At 35.6% G+C, this 15,401-nt stretch overlaps 1 protein-coding gene across 1 annotated transcript; it reads right to left on the bottom strand.

Annotated features, from left to right (window-relative positions):
- Window positions 1-2,974: 2,974 nt before the first annotated feature.
- Window positions 2,975-14,578, bottom strand: LOC132609146 (solanesyl diphosphate synthase 3, chloroplastic/mitochondrial-like). The gene is made up of 12 exons (XM_060323006.1): window positions 14,234-14,578; window positions 12,474-12,566; window positions 11,484-11,564; window positions 11,336-11,407; window positions 9,801-9,932; window positions 9,496-9,582; window positions 8,617-8,688; window positions 7,928-8,013; window positions 5,516-5,648; window positions 5,114-5,203; window positions 4,301-4,399; window positions 2,975-3,658 (listed from the first exon to the last, which is right to left on the bottom strand). Exons 1-12 carry the CDS (start codon window positions 14,348-14,350, stop codon window positions 3,479-3,481), a joined length of 1,242 nt encoding a protein of 413 aa, XP_060178989.1. The 5' UTR covers window positions 14,351-14,578; the 3' UTR covers window positions 2,975-3,478.
- Between the last annotated feature and the right edge of the window lie 823 nt (window positions 14,579-15,401).

The raw sequence follows: 15,401 nt of genomic DNA, 5'->3' as shown, positions 1-15,401 counted from the left end.
GATACAAAATAAAAATATCCAAGATGATTTGACGTACGACAGGTATGTGCAGCAATGACCTTCATACCACAAAATAACATTTTTATCCTTCGTTGTTTTATCTCTCCAGGAGATGTGTTGTGGTATTTCTTCATTCACTTCGAGGAATGAAACTTGATCATTTAGATGAGCTTTATACATAATTTTCAATAGCTCATTATTTCTCTCAACCACAAGAAACATATTGAAATACCACCACTTCTGATGATTATGAGCATAAATTTAACACTACGTCTATAAGAAAATTCAAAATTAATAATTATGAATAAGCAAATCACAATAAACTTCAAGCGCAGTAAAAAGTAGCACAAGCATATTTTGATCTCAATTAATAAATTGGTCCTCACTTGCAACTGCTTCAAAGAATAATTATATAGGATTAATGATCAAAAGAGTTAATATTTGAATTGGTTCTATCCTCCCTTTTTGGCATCTACGTTGTTGCCTTTTGGATCTGCCTAAGTTATTCAACTCGATTACAAGTTTCTATATCTAGATGAGACCTTCACACCCGTGCAACTTATTGGAGCACTCGTCACAGAGGCTGCAATATAAATGGTTATCAACAAAGTTAACTTCCTCGATACGGTTCAAAGTCTTTCTACAGTCAAGAGTAAATTTCAAAATCTTATTACTTTAGGAGTAAAATTCAAACTTACTACTTCAAGAGTAAAGTTTAAAGGTTTAGTACTTCAGGAGTAAAGTTCAAAATTTTCTACTTCGGGAACAGATTTTAGAGTTTGCTACTTCGGGAGTAGATTCCTGAGTTTCTTACTTCGGGAATATAACATAGAATTTTTTTTCTCAATTATTTTATCTCTTCTGGAGATGAGTCGTTATAACTCCCCAAGCAAATGCACATCTGTATTTATAAGCTTTATTACATGCTCTCACATTCACTTCAGGGAATGGATCTGTATTTGTAATATTTATCAAAAGTTCTCATTCTTCGAGAATGTAATATAATCATTTGAACGTGCCTTAACCATATCATATTTATGATAGCTTAGTACCTCTTTAAAGATGTTGCTACTTCTGGAGCAAATCGAGGCATACATATATAATATAGAGAATTCTCTTTTAACATGTCACGATAAACCAGAAGATGAAATATTGTGATAATAATCTTACTTCCCACATCAGTACTTGAAGAACAATGCGTGACAATAAAAATTTAAATATATCACACAATAATCATATAGCCATAAAGTTACTGTCATAAATATGATTGATTTATCATACTTACCTTCATAATAGTCCAATGTCCATTGCAAACATATATTTACATAGTAATGACACAGTAATATGTAATTGGCGCTGTTAGAATACATCAAAATACATGACCACGTAGATCCAAATACTGCAGCATATAGCTTATAAAATTTAACATGACAAGGAATATATTTACTCCACAAGAGAATTAGCATAAATAATTAATGTTGAACCTTTACGTTAAAAAAAACAGTTAGGAGATAAAAATATACTACTAATTATCACACTGAATAAGATATGTCATTAGAATAAACTACTTTATCAACAAATTCTTTGGCAGACATGCGCTGACAATATATATATATATAACCCATTATCAAATTAAAATGGATTTCTGGGAAGCGTACCAGGCATAAGGATGACAAACCGAATTGTTGGTTGATATGCTTAACCAATACATCACGGTGGAGATTGAAAATTAATAGAGACTCGTGCTGATAACGTGTTATAAAATAATAAAGCAAAGAACAAGAATAATTGTAGAGAAAGAGAGAAGAGAGGAGAATTCTTATTTCTCTTGTTAGGGATTAATTTACAATGAAGGAAAACTTTTATATTTATAGGGAAAAAGTGACTTGAACCCAAAGTCACTAACCCTAATATTTCTCCTAAAAATAGATATCCATAATAATAAATAATATTTATAACAAGGATTTGATTTTTAGTTCCTTTTTTGAAATAAGTTTTATGAAATACTTCTTTGAATTTATATTTTAAATTATCTGTTTTAAGTAAATCTGAAGCTATTTTAGTTGTTGCAAATAACTATTTTTTGATTATTTAATTGTTTAATAAGAAAAAAATTATTTTGTAACTTAAGTCTTCTGTAACCGCGCGAAGCGTGGACCAGTTTACTAGTATAAGATAAACAGATATCATACATCTATCATAAATACACAACATTATATGAGTTAGAAAAAGTACCTTAATTTAGATATAGCAACAAAAGGTTTTTGATGAAGAAATTGCTCCAAAAATCAAACCCCAACGCAGGGAATAAAAAAAATTAAAAAGAAAACAAGTGAAGGATAAGGAGAAGGTTTTTAGAGGAGAAGGGCCGTAAGTTGGAGAAGGTAGGAAGAAGGTAACAATGGTGGAAGAAGGAGAAGGCAAAAAAATAATTAGGGTTCGTTTCTAATTTGGGGGTTCTGATATATTGCGGACATCAATTTGTTTTACAAAATATAATTTATATTTGTAAAACGTGGAGTAGCCAACGTTTTATAAAAAATATATTTAGGCCAAACGTCGGCTAATCTACGTTTTACAAAATAAACGTGGACTAGTCTACATTTTACTTATAATATTTTTTTTTTAAATATCGAAATCTAACAAAGTGAAAAAAAAAATTGTATAACATAGGGTGATCCACGATAAACCCCTTATGGTTTATCATGGAAAGGGCAACCCCCTTTGATTTTTTTGTGGCAAATTCATGCCTTTTAGGCTCCGGACTCTAAAATAATATATAAATTCTCTCATAACTTATACATGTATTAATTATGCAGGATTCTGGATTGCAAACCAAACACCATATTAGGTGGGTTGAATTTTATACATAGCAAAAAAAAAAAATGCTACCAAATATGATATTACTTAACCAGCTACCAAAAGTACAGGGAGCACGCTGACATAAGGTCATAAGAAAGAGAACAAGTACATCTAGACACTGAATGAACAAGTATTTTTTGAATGCTAACAAACTCAAACTTATTTTGTGTCAGATTGGATTACAATTTTCTCAAAGCGAAAATAAGAAACTGAAATCCAAATAATACAAAACCGACCTGAACACGCACACCTGGTCAATAGCCATTTTGAATTTGTGTATCAAAGGATATATCCACTTAGTTTCAACTGGATAACCTTGTACAACATCAATGTGTCTCCAAATAATTTTTGGATGAGAAGAATCATAAATTATCTATCTATAAGAAAATCATAACGTAAAGTTAGGGTATGTTGTCCCTAGAAATACAGGATTTCGTGTTGCAACAACATACCCAGTGTAATCCCACAATTCGGGTCTGGGGAGGGTGGTTTATAGACCTTACCCCTACCTTGGGAAGCTAGAGAGGCTGTTTCCGATATACCCTCGGCTATCCCAAGGTACAGTAATTGAATGTGTGGCTGCACAGCTGAACCTGATAGATTCCCTTTATTCCCCCTATTTTGTTCTTGTGATGACTCTGTGAGTAAGTTCTACAAGTGCCCGTCTTGATCTCTGAACATCCTCATCATCGCTCTCTGGAAGAGAGTCAATTGCCGCTGACGCAAGGCTAGCATGCTTTCTTGCAAGTTCTCTTGTTCTCTGTATCCCTCTGCTCTTACCAAGGTAGTCCAGAGCCTGCAATTTCGATGGTAGATTTTGGTTCAGTGATCACAACTAAATTTCACACATTATATGAGAAAACCAAAACTCAATCAGGACGTGGAACGTAAATGGATGTGGCAGCGACACATTTACACCATCATAGTCATCAGCAAAAACTAGCAATAAAAGTCAATCCAGAAATCCAGAAGATCATAGCATTAATCTAACACAGAACATCACTTCCGACGTTTTTTAAAGCTGAGAACCAGAAATATGAATATACCACAATAGGCATTACTAAGACTCAAATCCCAGAGCACAAATAGGAACAGATGGTCGTATCACAAATTAGTTCACCATTAAACTTTGAAAGGACAATCTTGGATTATTAACTAATTTCACTCAACCACTGCATCCTGTTGATGGGAACATTTTATGTAAAATAGAAACAAATAGAAATGAGGAATTCATACAGAACTAAAGGTATGGACCTGATAGAAAATCGTGGCATATTTACTAGGGTAAAATCACCTCTTATCATTTGGATAAATAAATCATCTCATCATTTTCATAAGTGTGATAAATTAAGAGGTATAAGGAAATTCAACCACAAATTTATAAGAATACAGAGGTGATTATGGACATGTTAAGAGAAGATGAAACAAAAATGCTTACGATCTCCACATTGACAGGATCATCAAAACCTCGGTCCACCAGCGTACGCAGTTGAGGAAATTCCTCCATGGCATACAATATTGGGGCAGTTACTATACCCTACAAACACAAAAGCATTCCAAAGAAACTCAATACTTATGGAAAAGAGATTGAGAATGCCCTCTTAAGACATGACTCCTGAATTTGTGAATGAGCACATCATGTAAAGGATTTTCTAAAGAGTATGAATCTATCTTTCATCGTATGACATCTGGAAGCGTCAAGTCTGAGAAACTAAGAACGGCACAGAGATGAAAATTTAATTGAAAATACAAAGATGAGAAAATCACTTAACACTCATCATTGTTGGAACTAAAACAAAAGAAAGGAATACTTAGAAGAGTATACAGGAAGTATATACCTCATTTCTATGCTACAGATTTCAAATAATCTAGTAGAAAGATCCAAGCTCTCAACTTTTCACTTGCAGTAGTTGAATTCTAATTATCATATAATAACAACAGCAGTAGAGCAGTCGTCCTGACAGTGGTAGCGGTGGTGGTAGTCGTAGTGGTAGTTGCAGTAATAATAGTAGTATATTAACAACAACCAAAATAATAGGTAAAAAGATTTTAAAACAAATGGAGTGGCAGTTGCTTGCTAATTCGTAACTTATAAAGCATATATATGACCATGCTGTGAAATCCAAAGCAAAAAATGAGTAAATCTGCCAGTAAGCCAAGGCACCCTACATCCTAAACTGAAGCCACTCTTTTATGTCAACTAAAGAGTTAAAAAAATGTGAGAAACAACTAGCAAGGCCAGAAAATTTACATGACGAATATCAGACAATGAACCCTTGCCAAGAGTTGCAGATGTGCCCGTGAAATCAAGAACATCATCTATTAATTGAAATGCCAATCCCTGCATGAAGAGACATAGAAAGCAAGAATTCAGAACCAGGGAAACTCTATTGGTAAACTACTTAAACAGGACTTTATTTGTACAATCACAAGGAAATAGTGTATCCGCCGAAACTGAAATATCTACCAATGGTCATGTTATAAGATGCATATCAGCAACTTATGAGTATTTATACACTACATTTCCACCCAGATAGCAACAATGAAGAAAAGGTCAGAACATAGAACAATTTTTACGTTTTACTGAACCAATTATAACCCAAATGTGAATATATTAAGTCAAGTAGGACTCTCATCAGAAGACTATACAGACCAAATTTTTTCCATAGTCAAAAGCCAATATGGAGACTTCAGCAGTATGCCCAGCAAGTAGTGCGATTGATTTGCAACTATTTGAAATCAATGATCCAGTCTTGTAATATGTTTTCTGCATATAATGCTCCATGCTGCAAAAGATGACTAAGAACATTAATTTCAGAGAGAGGTTGGTCAAAAAGTCTAACAAACAAATAGACCAGATTGTAAGCAACCTTGAGTAACTTGTAAGTGGATGGTTCATTTCCCATTCTCCATATAAAGTCTATACATATCTCAAATTATACAACCCAACCGCCATACCATAAATATTGACCATGAATCAATCAGTTCTTCCATCCTCCTTTTCTTTACCTATATCAATATAATTATTCATGGCACATTTCTGTAGAATAAACTCTACTCCATTGTTTGAATATATCCTTGATAAAAGATTGAAATTGTCAGTCACGTTTTGCTGGTAACATGTAAAATTATGCATTTGTCAAGAGTGTCTGAAACATCTTACTCATTTAGATATATCTGAGCAAGGATTCATCCTTTGCAATAGTTTAGACCAACAATACGGTGTAGTGGTGGCTTGCTTTTTAGAGAGGAAGGTGGACATTAAGTATTGGGAAAAAATGGTTCAGCGGCTCTAGGATTTTCCTCTACCAGTGGTGATGAGAGATTTTTCTGTACTGTGAATGTGAACATCAAGTTTATTTGTGATTGATGGAATGACAATCCTCCATCTCAAATTGAAGTGTAGTGCAACTTTGGAGACAAATGAGCAAAAAAACTGGTGTCCTAAAACAGAGAGGATACGGTTAAAGTTAGTAAATACCCTCGCCAGCTAAGGTATCAGTTGAGAAAGCTAGGCAAAAGTGCATGTTTTAGTATGCATGCTAACATGAGATTCCACATTTATTGGAGACATACACCTAACACCCTAAAAGTTAAACGCAATGTTAGTGTCCTTAAAAGGGATATAAGCTCGGTCTTATTTCCTCCAACTGCAAGCATCCCTTCGCTCATAGTATTAGCACGCTTTACTCATCAAACTAAATCATTATGATTCAGTAGTTAATTCATATTTATCTGTTTGCAGCATCTTCTTTGTTGAGTTGATTCACAGGCTTAACATGTCCAAACGAGGTGTTGTTCCTAAAGAAATGTGGTTCAAATTTATTCCATCCTCTGTTCCAATGTTCTGTTATGTAGCCACAATTTTTACCCCAATCCCCTTCTTCTACTAAACTTATACTACAGATTAAATAAACGAAACAGAAAAAGAAAAATCTAGAATTCTACAAAAGATGGTGAAGACTGAAGAGAGAAGGAAAAAAAAATTATTCAGTAATTTTCCACATCTTTAACCAGTTAACCTTCTTGATTTCTTCTATTTTACTCTGTTTTGTTAATAGTATCAGAAAGTTTTTTAGAAAAGTGTTTCCAGCCTTTCAGGAGGTCAAATATGGGATGCATGGAGTAATAGAGAAGTGGGACACCTAGTGGGAAAGAAGATCAGAACCGCTTGGACATTGTAGCGAATTTTCGTCTAATGACTTCTTTTTGTGATAATTTTCGTCTAATGACTACATAGAGAATATATTGCTAAGGTGGATTATCCTTGATGTGCCAGGAAAAAGAAGCTAATGTAGATCATAAAAAATATAATATGACTACCTTCTTTTTTTATCAAGTAAAAAGTTTAATTGATATGAACAAGGCCATCTTGGCCGTATACAAGTGGTATACCAAAAAGAGGAGAAACCTACGACAAATGGTTCTCTCCAGATACCCAACCCTCTATACAAACAGGAACTACATGGGTGCACCAAAAGAAAATAAGAGATCGGAGACTACTCCTCAACTGAGCAAAGCTCATCTCCACCCCTTCAAAAGCTCACCTATTTCTCTCTTTCCAAATAACCCACATTAAAGCAAGAGGAGTAACGTTCCAAGCCTTGTGTCTATGACTACCTTCTATCATTTAATCTTTGATAATTGACTACTTGTGTCATTATACTGACTTTATTTCATACTATCTTCCAGTTAAAATAAGGTCTAATCTATAGTTATATAGTTTTATCTTTTATTTAAATGTAGAGTTCTGCAGACTTGGCTATAGATAGGACACAATGGAGGAAAACAAATCCATATAGGTGATATCTACTAGTTGGGAACAGGTTCTAGTCTTCGTAGTATATGAGTCTCTTCCTATCTGCTGCGGCATCTGCACTATGCCACTACCTTTCAAAAGAAGTAAACAGGCACTGATCTGATTTATATGATTAAATTTGGGAAGATGTAATATCTAGTTAAGAACTCACGAAGTGTTTTAATGTCTCGGGATATAGATATATTTTAGTTGACATAATTTCAATGAGGGTCCACAAAAAAAGTAATCTGCACTCTACCAGCATACCTACAACGTTCATCCGAAGACGTCGTAATTTGCATTGTCTCTCCAGTAATAAGATGTTTCACAGCAGTTGCCATAAGGGATACAACCTACAAGATCAGAGTGACAGAGCTGAAGAGAGGATGACTAGAGGTATAACTAAAAATAAAGCAACAGACGTGTTAGCTAATATTAACCTTCCAGCTAAAATCCTTTCCCAGTTTGCTGGTATTGCCATTTTTCTTCTACTTTTTTGCTTTTTAATGGACGAGAGGCAAAAGACATGCATGAATGGAACAGGCAGCAAACTAAGTGTGGTTTTTTTCTTTAATAGGAGGGAAAAGAACTTTATAGAGTTGCACGGCTGGAAGCAAAACAAGAGCGGTTTGTTTGAGATAAAATGTATAAGTTACAAAAGAATCCCTAACCATAAGAGATTAATTTGCATGAAACTACACGAGTTAATTAGTTAAAAGGTGTATACAAACCGTAATCCTGTACAAATTAAAATTCTTTATCGTTGACCATCAAGAATTTATAGAACGAAAGAATGTACAATGACAATAAATCCCCAGAAAAGAAGACTTAGGATAAGTAGGAATAGAACATAACAGGCCTTAATAATAAGAGTATAATGAACATTGTGGTTCCACTCTTGTTAATTGTGCAAAATATTTAACGTTTGCTAGAGCCAAGAGGAAAAGACAAAGTACCTCGGTATTCTTCAAAGAGGCAAGTGCCACACATGCTCGGGAAAGCAGAAAGTCTCCAGCTAGTACTGCTATCTGCACCAAATAGAAGTGATAATAGGGTCAGCAGATAGCAAGGTCGCATAATTTAACAACCCACATTACAGAGTTGCTTTGTGAAATATAACCCACATTACAGAGTTACTTTGTGAAAAATAACCCACAGGTGAAAATTGCTCTTTGACCCACTTATTTCAAAAGCGAAAAAAGTCCATTTCAAGACAATTGCTCTTCCACCCAAGAGGAGAGCATGAGTCCTGACCCCCCCCCCCCCCCAACCTCTCACTATCACTCGGCCTACTCTAATTCTAAAATGACTGCTTTAATATAATATTATAATTAAAACGTAGTACCGCTATCTGTAGTAAGAATGTCATATCCAATATTCTACTTGGTGATATAAGATACTCCCTCCTGATTCAGTTTATATTACACCTTAGTTTTCATTAGGGCACGTTCAAAATGTTTGACATTATTCCATTACTAAAAATTTTCTATACAACTTCACAAGTTTCAAGAATTTGAATCATTTAACTATGTATAGTTTAAACTTTTCATATGATAGTTTCTCTATCACACTAACTTTTCATCATTACTTTTATATCTAGAACTCCTTTAAAATGGAGAAATTCCTGGTAGTGAGCGCTTCTCCAGTAATGGGCCCTACCCGGCGTGAATTTGGATTAGTCGGGCAAGCGAGTTCCGGATATTAGATGGTTAATAAAAAATACTATGAACAACATAAATCCATCTCACTACTGCAAAATCTGCTTGCTTGCATTACATGGAAGATTCTAACAAGGAATAACATATTTCAGAAAAGGAAAGCAAAGTACGACTTGCCTTATTTCCCATCACTAAGTTTAAAGAACCTATCCCACGTCTTGTGTCAGCATCATCCAGTACATCATCATGAAGTAGGCTGGCAACCTATGGAAGAGTGAAAACAGAAAGTTGACTTGAAGAAAGTTCTAAGTAAATGGGATTCTAAGACCAATTAATAAACCAATGTGAATTTGAGGAGAGAATACGAAACATCAACTGAGTGGCCATGCTGGTGTTTCTGATTCATATAATCTGTGTCAACCATGCCAAATATGTTGGCTCATTGAGAGAAACCTATCAGAATAAAGAGACAGAATAGTTACATGGATCATCTCAGTGATCTCAGCTATACTCTGCTGCCTTGTACGCAAATCCATGGACAAAGAATCAACATCCACTTGGAGTGCAGATCTAGAAATTGGTACGTTCAATGCAGTTGCCATCAACAGCAGAATCTACAACAAACTGCACCAGTGTATTTATCTTTCAAAGGAAAGTGTATGAAACCATGAGTTGAAAAATCAATGCTGCATTGACATGATACAAACTTGAAAAATCGACATTATGATGGATCTGGCCAAGCAACTGCACTTAACTCAATAACCATTTAAAGCCAATAAGAAGCACCACCAAAGTAAAATATTTCAAGAGGGTACTATCTGTATCGACGCCACAATGGTACTTATGTTGGAATTACAAAGATTTCAACTAATACAAAGACTTCAATTCATATCCCTTAAAAGAACACCATTGCTCATTAAATAATAACTGTATTGGAAAATTGCATATCTAATAAAATAGATTTTTTTTTCTCAAGACCTAATAAAATTAAATTATTTCAACTAAGTGTTGTTTAAATGCAACATAAAACTTTTTTTTTTTGATAACCGTGGTGTCCTGGGCCAGCTTTCTCGCACCTCGACTAATTCCACGGGATACATTCCATGAAACGTTTATATGCCACTAAAATGCAAAATAAAAGAAAAAAGGAGATCCAAGTTGTTGAAAGTTGATAGGATTCAGTTCATTTTTTGGTTTGCGAACTTTTTCTGTTTCTTTAGTCTTTTCATGTTTATCCCTGTTCTATTCACATTCTTTGTTTTGCTTTCAGTCACCTCCCCTGGAGAATCAAGCTTGAACCTACTAGAAGTGCAACTAAGGGTGTGTTCGGTATGAAGGAAAATATTTTTCAATTTTGTCATGTTCGGTTGGTCAAAAATTTTGAATAACATTTTCTCTAGGAAAACAAGTTCCTTAAAAATGAGGAAAATTACTTCCCTAGCGGAAGTAGGGAAAACAAGTCCTACAAGTGGTTGAATCCTCACCACCCTCCAACACACCTCATCTTCACCCCCACCCCCGTAGCCCCCATCCCCACCTCCCCACACCCCTAACCCCACCCCACCCCACCCCACACCCTATAGTATTTGTCTAGATTATATACAAATGCTTTTAGGATAATATGTTTTGCTTACATACCAAACATAAGAAAATAAGTAAGGAACCCACTTATTTTCCTGGAAAACATTTCCTTCATACCGAACAGTCGAACACACCCTAAGAGATATTCTTTTTCTTCCCTAGTTTTTAAGAAAACATGTTTTAAGCCTTCTGAAATAAGTGTATATCTCTACTATTTCAAACCCAAATGTATTAACTTTTCACTAAGCAGCAAGCACTTAGTTTTTTGAAAGAAACTCAGTAATTACAAGAATCGTGATTTTTTTGGAAGCTATGCAGCCTTCATCAAAGGAAATGTGGATTTTGCTTTTCCAACTATTCACAAAAGCATGTGCACCAAACTAAAGATAAATGTATAGTACACATAAAACTTCAGCTTTGGAGTAACAAATCATACTGTGGGTCGAAACCTCTTTCCTTCTACTCCCATTTTGAAGAAATACTCAGCAGCTGAAGCCAGCTTTGGGACCTGTATACAAATGAAACAGGCTGTCATCTAGCATCATGAATGTAGCAACTGCCAAACCACAGAACTAGTTATATACCTTAGCAACCACCATTGATCTCAGCCTGTTTGTCACAAGGGATAATTCATCTGCAACAAGGGAAAATGGGTCCACTTGCTCCTGAGAAAAAGAAAATAGGAAACAGTGTGAAAAACATCACCCTTCTGCAATTCCTTTAAAGCAAAGGGATTTTTTTTATTAAAAAAAAAAAAAAAAAAAAAAACCCCAAAGAAAAATAAGATAAGAAAATAAAAGACTTGATGATTTGCATCAGGAAGAAACTCGAACTACTCAGAAAAGACCTTAAAGTGGCAGGCTCCACAATAATGACACTGACAAGAGTATTTCCCGATCTCAAGAAAATTCATCCACTTGGTCGACTTCAAGAATTTTGAATTTGATTTGTCTATCCTGACTAAAACAACCGGAAAGGAATAAAGCGAAAGGCCCTTCATCACCACATACTTTTTTTTTATGACAAGGGAACCCGCAGCCGCTACCCTTTTGGTGCGCACAGGGTAAACCCCGCTCCAGTGCAATAGCCCGCAAACCACACAGCAGAGATAACCCACACTAGGCAAGCCCCGTGCGACGAGCTCGACCCAGAAGGCAAATCCCCTGTTGTCGTAGGCAGGGGCTTTCGAACCTGAGACCTCCATTATGGAAGCCCCGTGTTCAACCAATTGAGCCACCCTGGCGGGTATCCCCACATACTCTTGATTAGACTATGGAGAAGCAACTGTTAATATTTTTGTAGTTGCCTAGACAGTATAATAATTTTTTCCTTCTTGAGTTACTTTTTTTATCTTTAAAAGATCACTTTATCAATAAATAACAGCACCGGGTAGGTGCTGTGGTGTTTCTTCTTGAAATATTTGATCACAACATATTACATTACACGAAATATAAACCATAACATCCACCAGTGAGGAAGCTAACTAAGAATAACGACATTGAAATATGATGTTAGCAAAAAGATAGGGCATAACATGATTTGTGTATATTTAAGAAATAAAACACTCTACAAACCTCTGCTACAGCAGTGCTTTGATGATGAATTTGTTGCCATCTACCACTAAGAGCATTAGAAACCCGTGAATGAAGTACTCTGCAACCCAAAACCTTAAAATCACCAAAAACAAAGACAATAAAGCATGAAAAGTCACAAATTGGCAATAACAGAAACAAATTTAGCAATTAAACTATGCAATCCTAACTAATTTGGGATTGTCGTGTCGTTGATTGATTGGCAAGAAACCTTAAACTTGAACCCAACATCTCCTTCATCATTTTACAATTAAAATCACATATTCCTATAATGATATGGATTCAAAATAGGGAAAGAAGGGCATATAAGTGAGGCGGCGGCGTTTAGGGGGAAGTCTAACAACCACTTAACAGTATTTTAGTAAGGGAGAATTAAGAAATGGACGGTCATGATTAGATACAACCGAAGGCCAGCATCATGTGAATTTTGGGCATGTTCTCTCGAGCTCTTCTGTAACTCACTTAACCTCTTCTCTCTCATATCTAAATTCCCTTCTTCTTCTTCTTCAATCTCTAAGGGTGTGTTTGGTAATGACGGAAAATGTTTTCCTATTTCCCCTTGTTTGCTTGCACTAAATATCTTGGAAAATGTTTTCCTCAAAATAAGAGAATATGTTTTCCTAAAAATTTTGACGGACAACATTTTCGGGATCAATAAAGACACACCAATGCATCCCCAACCCCAATCTTGCACTATCCATCCACAACTCCTACCGACCCCCCAACCCACCCCACTACCACCCCGCCTACCCCCATCATCAAAAGTTGCACTCCGAATTCAAAAAACTCAATAGTGTTTTGCTTTGAATATATGCACATGCTCTTAAAATGACATTTTCCGACTTGCTTACCAAACACAAGAAAATGAGTAGGAAAATCACTTATTTTCCGAGAAAATATTTCCTTGGTAAACATTTTCCATCATACCAAACACACCCTAAATCTCACCTCTTATCCTTTTTGTTTCTATCTGGACTTACGAGCTATTGCGAGTGTATTGAGCTTTCCTAGTTTCCAATTCAGGTATTTTGAGCTGAATATTACCTGAGGACTGAGTTGGGAGCTCGAATGGAGCTTACATTGATTTGTCCATGGCTGTAATGAATTCCATTTCCATTTTATGTTTCTTAAGTTGTGTTACAACAACATACCCAGTGAAATCCCACAAGTGGGGTCTGAGTAGGGTAGGATGTTCGCAAACCTTACCCCCAGGGGCGGATGTAGTCAAGGCCCAGGGTGTTCACCCGAACACCCTCGGCAAAAAATTACAGTGTATATTTAGGGTCAATTTTCCGTGTTCATGTAGATATATTGACTTTTGAACACCCTGAACAAATGCAAAAATAGGTTCATTTATTTTTCCGAACACCCTGATTGAAAATCCTGGATCCGCCACTGCTTACCCTTACCTTTGTAAGGTAGAGAGAGGAGGGACTTCCAGGGGTCACCCATCCTAGTACACTCTCACCCAAGCACGCTTAACTTCGGAGTTACTGGTGGGATCCGGTGCATTAGTGCATGTTACTTAAGTTGTATTAGTGGCAGTTAATTACATTTTCAGCTTAAATCTTGCAATCCTAAACACTGTTTCATTGGTTATTGAGACATTTCGCTAATCTGGGCAGTAAAAAAAAAAAAAGATTAAGGCCCTAAACTAAAACAATATCTGTTCGCAGTTAGAGCTAAAAGATGTAACATTAATTAAGAAACTAGACATGACAAGGAAAAAAAAATTAATTCACCTTTTGAGAAGCATGGATGTGATTGGAATGGTGTAATTGTTGATGGGGATGTAATGAAATTGAAAATAGCCATCGGCATCTACTCAAACTGTTTCTTGAAATCTGATATAAACCCATCCTTTTTGTTTTCTATGTATGTATTATTTGTGTTTTTCTACTTTTGGTGTAAACAAAATCTATTGGGGGATTTGATATGATAGATCTAATAATTGGCAAATTGTAAAATGATACTGCTGCCTTTTGTTTGCTATATGTGTATGTGCTGAGTATACAGGAAGAATTAGCTATCGGTGAACTTTTAATTGTGAAATTAGTACAGGAGACTCGTGGGATCACTGAAAGCAAAATTTAATTAAATTTGGGATTAACAAAAATTGGGGTTTAAAATGTATTTTTTAAAACTTTTTAATCTTTTATATAATATAAAGAGACCCCCAACTTAATCCAACAACCCACCAACCCCCTTCTCCTCCTCCCATCCCTCCACCTAATTTTTTTTAAAAAAAAAGGTTTTGATATTTTTTATTTGTTTTTTCATTAGCCACCCCACCTCCTCCCACGCCCCCACCCTCCACCAATTTTTTTTTTTGAAATTTTTTTTAATCTATTTTCTTTTTTACCAGCCGCCCCCTTCTCCTCCTCCCACCCCTCCCTCTCCCCCCCAATTTATTTTTAAAACAAAATTGATTTTCTTTATTTATTTTTTTATCCCCCTCCTCCTCCTCCCAACCATTCCCGTCCCCCAAAAAAAAAAAAAAAAAAAAAAAAATTTTTACCAGCCCCCACTCCTCCTCCTCCCACCCCTTCCCCCCAATTTTTTTTAAAAAAATTTTAATTTTCTTTATTTGTTTTTTCACCCCCTCCTCCTCCTCCTCCCAACCCTCCCCACCCCCCCAATTTTTTTTTACCAGCCCTCACTCCTCCTCCTCCCCCCCCCCCCCCAATTTATTTAAAAAATAATAATTTTCTTTATTTATTTTTTCACCCCCCTCGTCCTCCTCCTCCCCCAACCCCCAACCAATTTCTTTTTTGTTAAATTTTGAAAAGTTTTTCTTTTTGTTTTATTGCACCCCCCCCCCCCCCCCCCCACAAAATGATTTTTCTTGAAAAGAAGTTTTGAATTATTTTTTTTTTTGATTTCTTACTTCCCCAACCCACCCAAAAAAAT

Source organism: Lycium barbarum, chromosome 9 (assembly GCF_019175385.1).
Source record: "Lycium barbarum isolate Lr01 chromosome 9, ASM1917538v2, whole genome shotgun sequence".
Lineage (NCBI taxonomy): Eukaryota > Viridiplantae > Streptophyta > Magnoliopsida > Solanales > Solanaceae > Lycium > Lycium barbarum.
This window is presented reverse-complemented; position numbering and strand designations above follow the sequence as displayed.